Genomic DNA, 16,983 nt, shown 5'->3' on the forward strand with positions numbered 1-16,983 from the left:
CTTGGTTGTAACCCTATATCCTTTGACTTCTCAAATACCATATTCCAAGCTCTACACTTTTTTTTTATCATAGTGGCTGCTAAGTCGTGATCCTGACTAGATCTTCAATAATTGAATTTTTTCTGATTACAACTTTTCTTTGACCTGGAAGTTCAGAATTTTGGTTGTAATATTCTTGACAATTTTCAATTTGGGGTTTCTTTTAAGATATGATTGGTGCATTCTTTCTATTTTTTTTTTTGCCCTCTGGTTCTAAGAGTTCTAGACAGTTTTAAGATTTCTTGAAATGTGATGCCTAGGCTTCATTTTTTTTTTTTTGTCATGGCTTTCATGGTTCTTAAATAATCTCTCTTTGATCAGCTTTCCAAGTCAGTGATTTTTTTCTATGAGATAATTTACATTTTCTTCTAATTTTTCAGTCTTTTTGCTTGGGTATGGTTTTATACCTCTTGTGTCAAGCTGTTAATTCCCTTTCTAATTTCTTTCCTTCCCAGTTCTCATTTACTTTCCAGTTTTTTCCTGTAGTGATCTCATTTCACTTATAAAAGTATTTTTAACTTAAAAAAAAACCACTTTTGCTTAATCTCTTCTGAGAATTCTCATTGAAGTACTCAAGTGGCATTTTCCTTTGTGGCTTTCAGTCATTTTCTTCTGGGTTTGTGTCCAAAGCATACTTGTCACCATAATAATTTTTTATAGTGGGATTCTTTTTGTTTGCTCATTCTTTCAGCCTAGTTCCTGACTTCAGTCTTTAGGATAGGAGAGAATGTCTGAGACTGTTCCTGCTGCTGCTTTCTTGGGACTAAGTGTATTATTTTAGGATCTTAGGAATAGCTCATGCTGGAGACCTAAGAATTTTGAGTGCTTCCAAAGTGGTCTGATCCAGAGTAAAGTCTGATATCTGCCATCTGGTCTGAATATTGCATGTTGCCAGCCTAATTTTTATCTGAGAAGCACAACTGTGTGTTCACCCCAGTTTGAGTTCCAGTAGACTGCTGCTGAACTCAGTCACTTTCAGCCAGATGGAAAGTTCTGCCAGTTCAGTTACAAAATGGCAGGCTCCCCTTTGTTCTCAAATTCCTGCCCTGGTTATTGTACTACAGGCTTTGAATTGGTTTGGAGTCTGGAACTGAAATCCTACTCCTCTCCTAGGATCAAAGCCAGACAGCTGCTGCTTGCTTTTGAACTTGCTCCTTGTTTAGTATACCAGGCCTTGTTCAGGGCCCAGGATTGTTCCTTCCCCTGGAATACCACCCCTCGGGGCAAATCCCCTTATTAATCTGCCCTGGATCTATGACCTAGAACAGTGAGCAGCAGAGCTACCATTGTGCACCTGCTCCTGAATGCTGCACAAATTTAGTACCCTCTCTGCTAGGCTTAGGACTTCTTGATCTGGTTCATGGTCTCTCCCTGAGCTGGCATATTCCATATTGCTGGCTGTTCCAGGCCACAGCCTGTCTCCTGTGTCTGCAGACCCCTCTGTTCCCCTATGCTACCTTGTTCTGGAAAAATGACCCACTGTAACATTTTACTTGATTTCCCAATCAGTACTTGGTTGGAAGAATTGTGGGGCGAAGCCATGCTATACTTCTTCCCCTATTCCATCATCTTGGCTTATTTTCTTACTAATTCTTGCACACAGCACTTCTTATTTGTACTTAATGCCTTGCCACTCACTGTCCCCCATGTCTAAAATGCTCTACTAGTTTGTCTCCACTTCCTAGCTTCCTTCAAGTTTCAACTCAAACATTACATTCTGCAAGAGGCCTTTCCTGTTCCTCCTCAATGCCAGTGGCTGCCTTCTGAGATTGTCTCCCATTTACACTTTGTAAATCTTACATGTCCATCTAATTTGCCACTAGTCTTCTCCATTAGAATGTGAGTTTCTTGAGGGCAATGATTGTCTTAGCCTTCTTTGTGTTTGTAGAGTTCAGCACAGTTTCTAGCATATAGTGAGGGTTTAATAATGCTTGTCCACTTGACTTGGAAGGTTACCTACTAGGAAACAGTATACGCTTCTTTGACAATCTCTCCAGACTTATTTCACATTCCTCACCTTTTTGCACTCTACATCCCAATAAAGTAAAACTTGCCTCTTCTTCATATACAACATTTCAACTCCCACTTTTATGCTTATGCATAGATCCTGGAAGCTCAATTCCTGGAATGCCCTTTCTTCTAATCACTGACTCTTGCCATCCCCATCTCCTTTCAAGGTTCACCTCAGTTATGTGGAAGATATAACTCAGTACTCTGTTCTTTTTAGCACAAATCAATCAAAGAAACTTTATTAATTACCTACAGTCCTTGCTATTTAGAGAGACAAATAATGTGTGGTATTTCCTCCACTGTGCTGGAACTCTCTCTGACACAACCAGTGTCTTCTTACATTTTATAGTGTTCAAGGGGGAAAAAAAGGCAAAATTAACCCATCAAGATAATGGTGGGTTTAAATTTTTAAAAAAATTTCAATGAATAACTAATTAAATGTATTAATTATAATCAATAATATTAATAATTAACTAACAGCATCTAATTAATTAAATAATTAATGACACTAATTCATCAAATTAATAATTAATTGATAGTAATAAAGATTAATAACTAAATTAAATAACATTTAGTTTAACCATTTTAAAAAATTTTGCTTAAGTACAACAATAATAATATCAGTTTTCAGAGGTGTACCTGTGGAGATAGTTTAGGTTCCTGAAAAACGGCGATAACCTCCAGGGTAACAAAAAGGTCACCTTTCTTGATTTAGTCCTTTGGTTAACAAAAAGGACATTCCCTGTTTTACCACTTCCTCTTAAGAGTTCTTTCAGACTGATTAAAGTTCAGCTCAAGAGATACTTCTCTAAGTTCAATTAAACAAAGACATTTCCACTCCAAGTTTGGCCACCAGAAACAGGAAATCAAATTTCCTCATTGAACTTGATTTTCTTCTGGAAAAACTCATTAAGACTTTGATAAAAATCAAACTAAGGACTTCAAGCTAGGGCACTGATTCCTTGGCAATGATTAAGCCTTCCAATCAAGGGAGGCTGATAACATTTTTCTCTTCAGGAGAGACCAATGCTCAAAATGTTGACATAATATTCTTTATTAATGTTTTTTAAAAGAAAATTTTCCTAAAAGAAAAGGAGACCTTAGCATGCTTTTATCAACTTGCTACACAAGATCTTTCCTGATCCCCTCAGTTATTAGTGCTTTCCCCAAATTTTTCTTCAGTTTTCCAAAAATTACATTTATTTTTGCATCTTTGTGTTTTTCTATTACAGAGGGAAGTAAGCTTCTTCAGAACTGCTTAATAAATTAAGTTGAAATGAATTGCAATGATATTTGAAATTACTTTTGAAGGAAATGAAGGACAAATATTGGTGAAAAGGATGATGGGAGCAGGAATTCCAAGTGGACAGAGTGGGAACAAAGAGTTTTGTCCCTGGTCAAACATTTTGTGCTAGATTCAGCCCCTGGCAACAAAGAGACCAGGCTCTAGACTCCAGTGGTATGAGTGGGAATAGAAAAAGAAGTAAGCCAAGAAAATTTTGTAGAGAAAGAATTTGCATTTGACAATGAATTAACTGTAGGGGAGGGTAAAAGAGAAGAAAATTTGAAAAATAAACACAGTATGAAGATTGTTCCTCTAAGGATTCAAGAAGATATAATGATACAAATTACAATGATGGAAAAAATGGGAAGTGAGTCCTCTTTGTCACCTCAATCAATCAATTAACATTTATTAAGTACCTACTCCATGCCAGACATTGTGTTAAGGAAATGAGGGTGGCAATGTAATCTGCGTTTAATGCATTGGGCTCTTTCTATCAGTGGGCTAAAGTGGGGTTCTTCTGTGGTCTACTGCTCCAGGGAAAAGTAGGAATTGACATAAAAGAATGGATATTGACATAAAAGATGAAATGGAATGTGCCCAAAGGGTGAAATGTAGAGCAAATCAGAAATGAATACCCCCAAAGTAAGCTTCAATGACTTTCTCTCTCTAAATTATATATGTGTATGTATATGTATGTATGTATACACACATGTATGTGTGCATATATATCCATATATATATCCATAAAAACACCCACACATATATATAGGATATAGACACTCACACTAAGGTTGTTTGAGAACCACTGCTTTTTCTATTCCCAGCTAGCTGAGAAGATGTGTGTCTGATTTCCAGCTCACTGGGACACCATCACTCATCTCCTTCTTCTTTCCCGCTGTAGCTATAGCTGTAATGGATGGTTTTTTGTCATTCCTTCTTCAGCAGGGGCCTGTCCGTCCCTGACTCTGAAGTTTACTGTTTATTTTTACTGTGCAGTTGGGCGGGGTCAAAACAAAAATATGTTTGAGTAAGGACACTGAATATCTACCAATATTTATTTTGCATGCTATTTGCTGTTTATCCCCTCCTGCCTCTGAAGCAGCTGATGTTTGTTTTGAAACGTGGGTGCTGTGATGAGAAGATCAAATTGAGGATCTAGAGGGGAGGAAAAAATTGTCCCCATTTCACAGACTAAACTTTCCTTGAAATTTCAGATTCAGATGAACCTAAGCAGTTTTTTCCCTCACTCTTGGCTGAAGTAGAAGGGCTGACCCTAGGGCCCTGGTAATCTTTTTAAGAACTTAAGTCCTTAAATTAAAAAAAATGATTGTTTTCATTTGTTACCTTCATTTCCAGATATATATATATACATATATATATATGTATATGCATATGTGTACACATATATATATGTAAATCTCCTCTTTTTTTCCTCCACCAAGCCATTACTTATAACAAAGAATAAAAAAGAGCAAAATAAACCAAGATATCAAGGTTATTAGTATAAATAATGCTCTACACCTATTGTCCCCCACCTATTACAAAGGAAGTAAACTGCTTCAGTTTTGTGTGTGATCCCCAAGTATCTTAGAGGAGGAAAAAAAGAAAAACTGGAGTAACTTGCTAAAAAAAACCATAGGACTGGACTAGACAGAATATCCCTTCCAACTCTAAAATCTTCTGATTCGGGTTCATACTAACATAAGTATCATCTCCAGAATTCCTAGGATATACATCTTTTTCTGGGACCACTGAATAAATCTGATGGTGTCTAGACTAGGTTGTCTTGAACACCATCTTGGTCCTATGGGAACCCAATCATGGAAGAAACCCAGATGTGAATTATTGACTTGTGTTCCTCAAAACACTCATTGTTACTGGGGCAGCTAGATGGTGCCTGGAATAAAGCACCAGTCTGAGTCAGGAGGATCTGAGTTCAAATTTGCCCTCGGCTATGTGACCAGCTATGTGACCTTGGGCAAGTCACTTAACCCCAACTGCCTTGCCTTCCCCCTCCAAAAAAGAAACATTCACCATTATTAATAGCAATAGGTGTGATCACTTGTTTATTTAGTACTTAAAGGTCTACAAAGTGCTTTTCTTGCAACCACCCTGGAAGACAGTTAGTCACAGTATTATCCTGAATTTATGGATAAAGAAACTAAGGATACCTTGCCCACTGACCCAGATAGTAAGTGTTGGAGCAGGATTCTGTTGTTCTCCTCACTACATGGCAGCATCTCACCTCATACTAAACAAGTGCCTATTGTAGGTAATTGTAGGTGCTCTGTGGCATACAGTTGGGCTCAGTTCTCCAGAAACATATTTAGGTGGGGAGACAAAACAGGCACGTGAAAAATGAAGCAACATAGGGATGCATCCTTGAGCTCCTGGTATAGAGTAGGCCCGTTTCAGGCTGGTCTGGGGCTTCAGATTCCTTTTGGAACTAAATGAGACACTTAGATCATCTAAAAGTTAAAAAGAGATTCACTTAGCCATAGCAGGAGGAATGTTTAGCAAGAATACAGTACTGATTTAGTTGGGCACAGATCCCCTCACTCTGTGTTGGCTATGCTTCAGAAATCTGAAGGAAGAGAATGATTCTTGATTCCTCCAGTGATGGCTCTTAGGGTTAGGTCATCAGAAATGTCTCAAGCATTATTCCCCTAATTAAATCTGAAGGGTGATTTCAACAGGTTTTAAAAAAAAAAAACTAATGTAACTACCTGGGACAAGGGTTGGGCTCACCACAAAATCCTCTTAGAATTTGTTCTCATTTTGGGAAGAAAGGAAACTATTCCAGATCAACCCCAGATAGGGAAGGGGATGTGAGAGGAGAGGCAAAAAGGAGAGAAGAGCAGAGAGGTGGCAATTGTTTGATGGCATCAGGAGAACCTTGGAACCCAGTGACCAGGATACCTGCCAGCTCCTTTCTCAGAGGTCACCTGAGAGGTTACCTCTATATGAACAAGCAGAGAGGTGTGAGATTCTGTTTGGGAGGGGGTGGAATTGTCATGTGCTCATTCCTGTAGCAGGAATGCAAAGAAAAACCCAGACAGGAGGAAAGGGCAGGCCTAACCCCACCTCTGCCTTACTTCCATTTAATTAAAAAAAATTTTGTTAAGAGACTACATTGGACACGTTTTTATATTAATTTTGTAACACCCGTGACTGATTTTGTCTTTAAGTTGCCTAGCATTCTTTGTTTGCGACAGGGGAGTGTGGGAGAGTATTTGCAGTTGCTTAAGAGAAAGGGAAGTTAAAACCCTAGCCCATCCTTAGAGAATTCTGCTAACTGGGGGCACAAGCATAAGTCATTTCATAGGTGCAGAATCGTGATGAATCCAGGCTCTTTTGCATAAATTTACTTCATATACATGAGCCAAGGTTACACTAGTCTAGCTTCTATCATTGGAGAAGAAAATGGCAAACCACTCCCGTATCTGAGCCAAGAAAACCCCAAAAGGGGTCACAAAGAATTGGACATGATTGAAAAAGCACTAAACAAAATCCTATTATCACGGACATTATTCCAAAATAGTACCAAATGAGGGCCACTAATTAATGTGATAGGACCTTAGAGAAGGAAAAAGAGCTAAGGAGGTCAGAGAAGGGTGCATGGAAGGTGCGGGACTTGAGCTGTCCTGGATGGATGGATAGAATTTGGGTAGGCAGACACAAGGTAAAAAAGGTATTCTAAGTGGGAGAATAGGCACAGATAGGTGTGTTTTTATGCCTAGGCATGAAACACAGAACCTCAGAGTTGAAAAGGACCTCAGAGTCTGTGGTAGTCTAACTCATATCTTAAGAAGAATCCCTCCTACAACATATCCAAGTGGTCATCCAGCCTTTGCTTGATGAACTCTAATGCCAGGGAGCTCGCTACCTTCAGAAACAGCCTGTTCCACTTTGGGATAGCTTTAGTCATTAGGAAGTTTCTCCCTCCATCAAGCCTAAATTTGCCTCCTTTAACCCGTTATTTCCAGTTCATCTCCCTGGGATCAAGCAGATCAAATCTAATAATCCCTTTTTCACATGGCACCTTTCAAATACTTGAAGCTGTCACTGGCCCACCTGTCTTTTCTTCTCTAAACATCTCTAGTTCCATCAACCAATCATCATTTGTTCTGTCTTCCACACTCTTTGCCATTCTGGTTGTCTTCCTCTGGATGCTTTCCAGCTTATCATTTCCCTTCCCTAAACTAAACACAAAGCTCTAGTCATGGTTTGATTTAATTAATGAAACTCTAAATCATGTTAACTCTCTTGGCTGTCTTATCATGCTGCTGACTACTACTAGACCTTTCCCATCTTGTAATTGAGAAATTGATTTTTTAAGGCCATTTATTCTTATTCGGTTTCATCTTATTTGTTTGGTCCAATGTAATGGTCAAGATCTCTTTGGATCCTGCTTCTGTCACTCAGTGTTTCAGATACCACTCTCAGCTTTGTGTGTTATCTACAGATATGACATTGAGGCCTTTAATCACAATTGATTTGGGGTGAAGGGGTGGTTTAGGACCTATGATTTTATCATTGTAAAGAACTCCCTTTAGGTGACACTAGGTATAGAGCACTGGGTCTAGAGTCAGAAAGATCTGAATTTGAATTCTGCCTCAAGATACTACTAGATGTGTGACCTTGGGCAAGTCACCGGACCTGTTTGCCTTAGTTTCCTCATCTGTAAAATGGTGGTTAAGAACAGTATCTACCTTGTAGGGTTGTTGTGAGGATCAAATGAGATATTTATAAAGAGTTTAGTACATTGCCTGGCATGTAGTAGACATCATAGAAATGCTATTATTATTAATAATGAAGGTTAACAACTGTTCTACATGAGACTGTTTTGTTCTACAGATTCCAGGCATCTTAGAATTGCCCAGGGCACCAAGAAGTTAAGTAGTATGTCCAGGGTAACAGAGCCAATGTCAGATGAGAAACTGTTCTATCAAGATTTTTCTTGAATGAAATTTAAAGATTACTTTTTAGTAGTTGGTTTCAGAGATGCTGGTATCGATTTAAATCCAGTTGGTGCAGTCTGGCAATCAGGCTGCTTGTTTTTTCCTCTCATGATGAGCTCAGAGGGTCCAGTTCCACTCAATTAACAGTTATTAAGGTTACCATGTATTAGCTGCTGGGGTTACAAAGATGAAAAATAATAGATATCTATTCTTAGGTGGCTGGAAAGTGATGCAGCGGATAGAGCTCCAGGCCTAGAGTCTGGAAGACTCATCTTCCTTAGTTCAAAACTGGCCTCAGAGACTTACTAGCTGTGTGACACTAGGTAAGCCACTTAACCCTATTTGTCTCAGTTTCCTCATCTGTAAAATGAGCTGGAGAAGGAAATGGCAAACCATTCCAGTATCTTTACTAAGAAAACCCCAAATAGGGTCATGAAGAGTCAGACATGACTAAAATGGCTGAACAACAACTTTTTCCTCTTTATTTACTGAAAAAAGTCTTTCCTGGTTCCTTCCTTAACAACTGCTAGTGTTTTCCCCCAATGTCCTTTGTACATATTTTCTATTTTCTCCTCTGTTATAATGGAAGTCCTTTGAGGGCAGGGAGTGTTTTATTTTTGTCTTTGTATCCCTAGCATCATGCCTGACACATAGTAGACACTGAATGACAACTCTTAGGAGTGGAAAAAAGCAGTGGAAATCGTGAAGGGGAGAGAAGGTACAATCAGATGGGAGGGAGGGGGCAAGGACCAGATGAAGTCAGTAACTAAGGTAAGAACATATATGAGGGATGGGAGTAATGGTGGATAGCATAAACACTGCAGAAAAATCAAAGATAAGGCTGGAGATGAGGGCATGGAAATCACTGATTCCCTAAGAGAGTCAATTTCAATAGAATGATAGAATGAAAAGTTAGATGGCAGGGCTTTGAGCTGGGAGGAGTGAGGAAGTAGAGGCAGCTAACGGAGATAATTCTAGAAATCTGGGAGTGAAGGCAAAAGGTTGAGTAGTCAGATCAATCACCAAGTCTTTGTTAAATACTACATGCTACAAACATAAATACAAAAGTGAGGCAGGTGCTGTCCTCAAGGAACTTACACTCAAAGCCATGTTCACAGATAAGTAACTAAATACTGGATTTTTTGAGACAGCTCAAATTGAGCATATTTGGAGTAACCACCCCAAATGTTCACATGGACTATCTGTGCCTAATCTGCAGTAGAGCATTCTGAGCTTGTATTGGTCTGATCAGCCACAGTTGGACACACTGAAACTTCACTTTATCATGGTGATGTCATTTTGATCCTCTTCAAGAATGGAGGACAACAACCAACTGGATTTTTTAAAAAAATTCAAACTGAAGAAAATTGGGAAAGGCTCTTGAACATTTACATAACATTTAAGGTTTTTTGCAAACTGTTTTACACATTATCTCATTTGATCCTCTCTACTATCTAAAGTGGATTAACATGAATTAGTAGAACTAAGGGGAAGGTTTTTGTTTTTGTAATTTTGTTTTGTAAAAGAGTAAGGGATACTTTAGCCTGTTTGTAGATGAGGAACTAGTAGAGGAAAGAAGTGGAAGATGAGAAAGAGAAAGGCAGTGTTGATGGAGCCTGGTTCTGAGGTGGGGAGAGATCAAAAACAAAGGGTGAGAGTTTGTCATAGCAAGGTAGAGGGCCTTCATAGAAAGTTTTGGATTGTGTAGAGGGGAGATCAGAAGATCATGTTGGATTATAGGGGGGAGCACCATCTCCTAAGAGAGAGTATGAAATTGGGGGACTGAGAAGTCTGGAACAGCAGCTGGGGACTGAGATAGGTAGATAGTCAAATTAGTGCTAAGTGTGTTGAGATAAAGAATGGAGAAAGTAGTTGGTGGGCATTACCCAGGGTTAGGAATTGACTGGGACAGAACAGGGGAGGTAACAGATAGTGTGGAGGAAGTACCTTATTGAAATTGGTGATTCTGGGGGTCAAGACCCTGAAGGGAAGGAAGAGAAGCCAGATTGAGAGAACTGAGACAGGTCAGGCAAGATGTGGATAAAGACTGGGTTCAAGAGTATCGAGGCAGCAGGTGTAGGACAGTAATTCCAGAATTCAGGATCTTAGAAGTAGACTAGTTTCCAGTTAGTGTGTGAACATTCTCAGAATCCAAGGGTACTAGAAATTTATTAGCTTTTTCTCAATGTGAACAAACTCATCTTAGCTTCCAAATAGGGCTGCCATTTTTAGACATAGGAAACTCCCTACTTTCCAAAGGAGACAGTATTTTAATCTGAGAGAAAAACAGGATGGTTACAGGGCCTAACACCAGGAGGACTGCAATTAGGCACTAGACAAATTCTATTGTTCCAGCAGGAACAAACATGTGCTAGCTTCTTATTGAGGTCATAGAGATTCCTCTGTGACTTGGTTTATTTAGGTAGAGCTTTGCCTAGAGGCAGGAGCCCAAATGACCTCCAGAAGTTCTTCCTGTTTCAAAACCAAAACTGAGACACTGTTTTAATTACAGGAGGCTCAGACACGGAATACCGATGATTTTCATTTTATGAATTATATTCAAAGACAGTTCACTTCTCAGCTGAACTGGGGCAGAAGCACGTTAGAAAGAATGCAATAAGATATTTGTGCCAGCAGCAGACCCCAAATCGCACCCAACAATGACCACAAACAAGCTGAAGACAGAACTGGCTGTGACCTCGTGACGGTCTGGGTACAGCCTTCATCCATTTTAGGGTCTGTCAAAAAACACTGCTTATGTCTGTTCTTCGGAATCTGCTCTTTGGCCATTAGCCTAATTAAACAATTCATATTTTGGCTGGGCAGGATGAGCAGCTGAAGGGAATAAAAAGAAGAAAAAAAATGCACTGGACCAACAACTTTCAAGATATCTTGGGAATTTAAATCAGGAGAGGCTTTACAAACAATCACACCTCACCATACATAGAATTTGAAGTTAAACTGAAATGTCAAGGCCTCAATAAAATTCTCAGCCTGCTGTCCAACATTTAAAAGCTATTTCCTTTTCCTGAAGGCCAAAATAACAACGTCCATTTAAAAAACAAAGGCCAGAGGAGATGTGCTCATTCTCTCTCCTATGTCACTCCGACCCCCCCCCCCCCCCCCCCCCCCCCCCCCCCCCCCCCGTGTTAACGACAGCTGCTCTGGAGTCTTCCCTCCTGTCACAACTAGACCAAGGCATGGAGACTCTGTAAGCAGAAACTCAGACATTCCAGGGAAACACCACACCAACTGCTGATTTAGGAATCCAAAGTTTTAATAATAAATTGTGCCAGTAGAAGCTTTCAAAGGCAATGGTATATCAATAAATAACAGTTAAATTGAGTTCCTGAGAAAGAACCTACCACATGAAAGTATGTCAGATAGCTGTAAATAACAAAAAAAAAATGGCATCACTATAAAAAAAAAGCAGTAATACTGAATCTTACGTGGACTGTCACAAAACAAGCACAGCAGACCTCAGAACATGCCATTCATACAAATGTAAACACGTACACAAGAATAATTTTTTTTTAGTTTAGACGATGATAAATTTGTAAATGTTGTTGCTTGGATAACAATGGATAGAATATGCTAAAAATTAAGGAATAATATATGGAATAACATAATGAAAAATACAAAGCGCCAGAATTTCAAAAAGCAAAAAAAAAATTGAGCATTTTACTCAAATATAAATCACTTTAAATAGGATTGTAATACTAATTTGAATTAAGGAATATTTTATGTGTGTATCTATTCAGTTATATACATACCTATACTTATATGCAAATATTTATGGCTTAATTATTTTAGTATTCCAATATCATTTTGAATAAGCCTCACTTTTACAAAAAAATTTTTAAATGCACACTTTAAACTCAGTTAAAATTTGACACTTTCAAGCAGACCAATAGCATCTGTCAGGAACAGAGGACTGTTTTCCAACAGGGCAACACTTCAACTGTCTGAGACAAAAGGAGAACACACTTTTAAATCTTTTCAATGTGTGTAATGTTAACAGAAAAAATTAATTAACAAGGTCATAATTACTGAATACCACATACAAATCATTCCATGAATGGAACAGGATACAGACAACAAGGATCAATTTTTTTTCATAATTAACCTTTATGAGGTATCGCTAATTAATTAATCTTAGTTTAGAAGGATAGGAGGTGTTTAAATTTACCCCCCCACAAAAAATGATTCAATCAGACACAAAATCACTTCTCAGACATCTGAAATTTTACAAATAAGAAATCAATAAGGTATACAATCATAACAAGGAAATCATCCACACAATACATTATCAACACACTGTCTAGAATACCTCACTTAAAGATACTTGTTTAGAACAGATTCACAGGGCCTGCCTGTGAATGGCAAGATATGGTAACTTATTAAACAGAAAAACCCTGCTCATGCAGCATTCTTCACACACCAGACACTGAAATCACACCCAACTTGTCACCTTGCTCACACTTTCTATTACACACTAATATGCAAAAGGAAACAAAAGCCGCTTTTTAAGGTGATGTCACAATTCCCCGGGGGAGGGGAGGGTGACGGAGAGAGGGGACGGGATGGGGCGGGAAGGGATAAAAACAAAAACCCACCAAAAAACATGGTATGAATAAAACCAGGTTTAGTAACATCAGCCCAGAGTGCTTTATCTCTTTTCCTTTTTTACATTATTGCACAGAGATTTTCCCATCATGTTCTTCAGTTTTTAATGCATTTTCCTAAATGTGAATTAAGTGCTATGGCTAAAATACCAATGTAGAAAAAGGAATGACACAGCAGCATGATTTGTCAAAGTTAATCCCTATAATTTAGTAGGAAAAAAATCGATATAAACAAAATATAAGTGCTCTTTCTAAACTGTACTAAATTTTAAAAAATATTGTTTAATGTTGTGAATTGTCTTTAAATGCCTATCTGTGTGAGTGGTGTTGATCTCACACAAACCAGAGTCTAGAAATGAAGAACTGCTTGACTTGCAAAGTATTTTTTTTCTGTGAAGACCAGAATTTCAAGTGTAGTAATTGAAGTACTTATTTACAACAAAATTGACCTCAATTTCCAAGCATGTCTGTTATAGGATCAGCTTTGAGGTCCTCCTTATATTGGTAAGTCTGGGGCATGCTATGTAATCATTTACACATACACAGGTTGACAGTCTCCAGTTGGATCCACCATCTCTTTGTTTTCTATGTCTGAGTTCTGAGACTGTGTGGCTTCAATTCCTGAAGGCTTTGGACACCTAAATGGATAGCCATTGTCATCGAAGAACCTTCTGAAAGTAAACTCATAAAAGGCGTGCTCTGTGTGTTTGCTGTTGGAAGAAGTCAGAGTGTCCCAGGCCTTAGTGCTATCCCCACTGACATCATTCCAAGGGCCATCTTCATCTACAGGATCAAAATTTGAGGTGTCCATCGGATGGCTGATCTTTGGCACATAAGGCGCCGGCTGCCTTCGGATGTCACCAGAGAAATCCATGGAGCTGAAGAATGGATGGGCCTTGATCTCATCAGCACCATTTCTGCCTAGCCGGTTCTCAGCAGCACAGCAAAGTTTGGTAATGAGGTCACTGGCCTCAGGGCTCAACTTGACTTGTGTTGGAATGTGAAGTGTACTTTCCCAGTTTATGACCTGAAAGAGAACACAAAACCAAAAGTGAATTTTTCCTCCAATTGCTCATCAGATCCAAAGTCAACCCATGTTGTTTTATTTTATTTTATTTTTTGACCAGCAGTTAGTGGATATGGTCAAAACTTGCAAAAGCAAAAATCTCAGTTCTTTAATGGAAGACTTCAGAGTCTACTTACTCCCCCAGGAAATTGCAGCACTAAAGGTAGTTGAATTAATTTTCTACAAAACCACAAGGCAATTTTGTAAGGAGGCTACCAAAGACACAGATGCTGAAGGATGAAGAACCACTAATGGGCAGGAAATTAAGGGTGGTACTTAAGGTATATGATTTTTCTCAAAAGGTAAAAATTACTTTTCAAAAACAAGCAATCCTTTTAAAAAAGAGAAAACAGTTGCATTGATTGAAGTGATCATCCTCATTCTCAGGTCCTGTGCAGGAATGTGTCAAATGGCTGGTCAGGATTAGATACAATTTGGGACTATGGAAATTCTTGCCCTAGAGGCAGAAGGTAGACATGGGAAACTAAATTCTCTGAGATGCCATAGGGGAGTGAGGGGAAGAGGGTAGAAGGGACACTGAGGAACAGCATTCTGCCAGGTTCTGGGTTTTGTTGCTGATGATTTTATAGGAAGAGTTTTGGATTATTAGACTTAAATCTGTGTGTGTGCGTGTGCATGTGTGTGTGTGTGTGTGTGGGAAGGAGTAGAGCAGGTGGTAAAAAGCATGAATTTGACCTTTGGTCAAATAAATGAAAATAGCCCTATTTTACATAAATGTAGCAAGTAGATAGTTGGTCTATGAGCCAGAACAACTTGGGTTCAAATCTCATTTCTAACACTAATCAGCTGTGAGACCCTGGGCAAGTCACTTAACCTCAGTGCTCCAGGTAACTCTAATATTATAAGGTGTAAAGAAGGTGCTGACTCACGCTGGTAAAGGAAATTCCTCAGTGGGAGTTCCTTATTTCAATGAAATCACAGATATAATATTTTTTTCCCAGTCCCTAAGAGCTACTCCAATCAGTTAAGGACTGGGAGGATTCAGTCAATAAAACAGTAATTTGCTGGGGTCTTTTAGGGAGGTGTGGGTGGAAAACAGAGAGTAGCTATTTCATTTCTTAATGAAGATAAAGGTGACTTTAATGGGAGTCATAACTTTTAAACTGAAAGGGACCTAAATGGCCAAATAAATTCAACTCCTCATTTAACAAGGGGAAATGAAGACCCAGAGTGGTTACTGGACCTTGCCCAATATCAATCTCATATCCAGTAATGTCAGAACTGGGACCCAAACCCAAGCTTCCTGACTAACGTCTGGTGTTCTTTCCACTATAATATGTTGCTCTTTTGTTAAATTAAGAAAGGAATGCAACTTTTCTAAAGCCTCTTTGTGAACCAGAAGCTGTTACAACAATGTCATGGGGTTTGCAAAAAATTCCTCTACGAAAATTTTGGCACTAAGTTTTGCGTGGGACCAATCCCCTTCACCTACTAAGGTTGGGTGGCCATGGGTGTTCTGTCTTATGGCAGAGAATGCTAAGGTGACTATTACTATACAGGCTCATTTCTTGGCAAGTTCAGCAATGCAAGTGGGAAAGAGCCTTCAGCAAGAAACAGCTATCACTTCACTAAAGACTTAAAATAATTCTATAAAATGGCTTCTACAGGAATACATACTATTTTAGACCCCAGAGTAGAGGAAGAGGAGTCAAACAGCTTCATCATGTCGCTAAATGAATCCTTCCCATCCCTCTTTCTGGGAGGTATCTGTCCCCAGTGCCTCACAGTGGCGCTGAAGTGACTCTGGGTTCTTAATGGGGCTGTAAGCAGACAGTCAGCTCTGGCTGGCCTCGCTGAAAATGGCCTTGGATACAGATCTGGTGTGTAAAGAGCAGTCATTCCAGAGAAGTTTGAATAATTCGGTCACTAGGTGAATGCTTTTTTTTGGCCATAGCAATAGGAAGGTTTTGGAAGGACTTTCAAGAAAAGGGAAGAGACCCTTACATGGATGAAATCATATTTATACTTACAAATGTGAGTATATGTAGCTACATAATTCAGCAAAACAAATCCCCACATTAGTTATGTTCTAAATGTATGTCTTGCTCTACATTTTAAAATTCTTTTAAAGTAATTCTAAGTAATACAGACAACTCATCTGACCAACACGGAGTACACCACTGCTGCTCTAGAAATGACAATATCATAAGAAGGTAGCATGCTCAGTGCTAATCTTTGGCTCTGGCAACACAGGACTCCAGGTGTGAATTCAGGACTCTAACGCTTACTACCTGAATGACACTGGACCAGCCTCTTAAACCAACCTGTATCTCAATTTCCTTATCTATAAGATGAAGGGACTTGATTAGATGGCTTCTGAGGTCCCTTCCACTACATTCATCACTGCCAGAAACTTCATTCTTTGAGCATATGATTTTTCCCAGCAAAAATCCATTCCCTGGAGGATAGTAACTTTGTAAGTAGTAGTTCCTTTTCTTATTTTTGCTTCTCACATTTTCTTTTTTTTCATTTTATTTTCCATTTAACCATTATTTTCTCTCCATCTCCCACCTCTCCGGAAAAACAACAACACCAAACAAACCCTTCTAACTAGTACGCACAGTCAATTCCCACACTGTCCATGTCAAAACATGCATCTCATTTTACATCTTGAAACTATCACTTCTCTGTCAGGAAGTGGACAGCACAGCATCGTAGCATCATCTGGAATTGCACAATTTCCAAGATGATAGATGGAAAACTGATGGTTTAAAATGAAAATTAAGGAAGAGTAAATGACATAGAAACAACCACCAAAAAAAAACCAGGCCCATTCCTACTGATGCATATTGACTACTTTCAAGGGACATGGGATAATTTCATACCACAAAACTCACATTTCTTCTACTAAAACAGAAGGGGAAGTGTGTGTGTGTGTGTGTGTGTGTGTGTGTGTGTGTGTGTGTGTGTGTGTGTGTAGGAGACAGATATGAAGTCTAATTTTCCTCTTTACTAAGTAACTGATCAAATGATCTA

General features: G+C 38.9%; 1 protein-coding gene across 1 annotated transcript in view; it reads right to left on the reverse strand.

Annotated features, from left to right (window-relative positions):
* Positions 1–11,551: 11,551 nt before the first annotated feature.
* Positions 11,552–16,983, reverse strand: part of LATS2 (large tumor suppressor kinase 2) — a 75,646-nt gene continuing 70,214 nt past the window's right edge. The window contains exon 8 of the mRNA XM_072611698.1: positions 11,552–13,947. Within this exon, the coding sequence (XP_072467799.1) occupies positions 13,453–13,947 (495 nt within the window). The 3' untranslated portion in view covers positions 11,552–13,452. The remainder of the gene's footprint in view (positions 13,948–16,983) is intronic.

This window comes from Notamacropus eugenii, chromosome 5 (genome assembly GCF_028372415.1).
Source record: "Notamacropus eugenii isolate mMacEug1 chromosome 5, mMacEug1.pri_v2, whole genome shotgun sequence".
NCBI classification, from domain to species: domain Eukaryota; kingdom Metazoa; phylum Chordata; class Mammalia; order Diprotodontia; family Macropodidae; genus Notamacropus; species Notamacropus eugenii.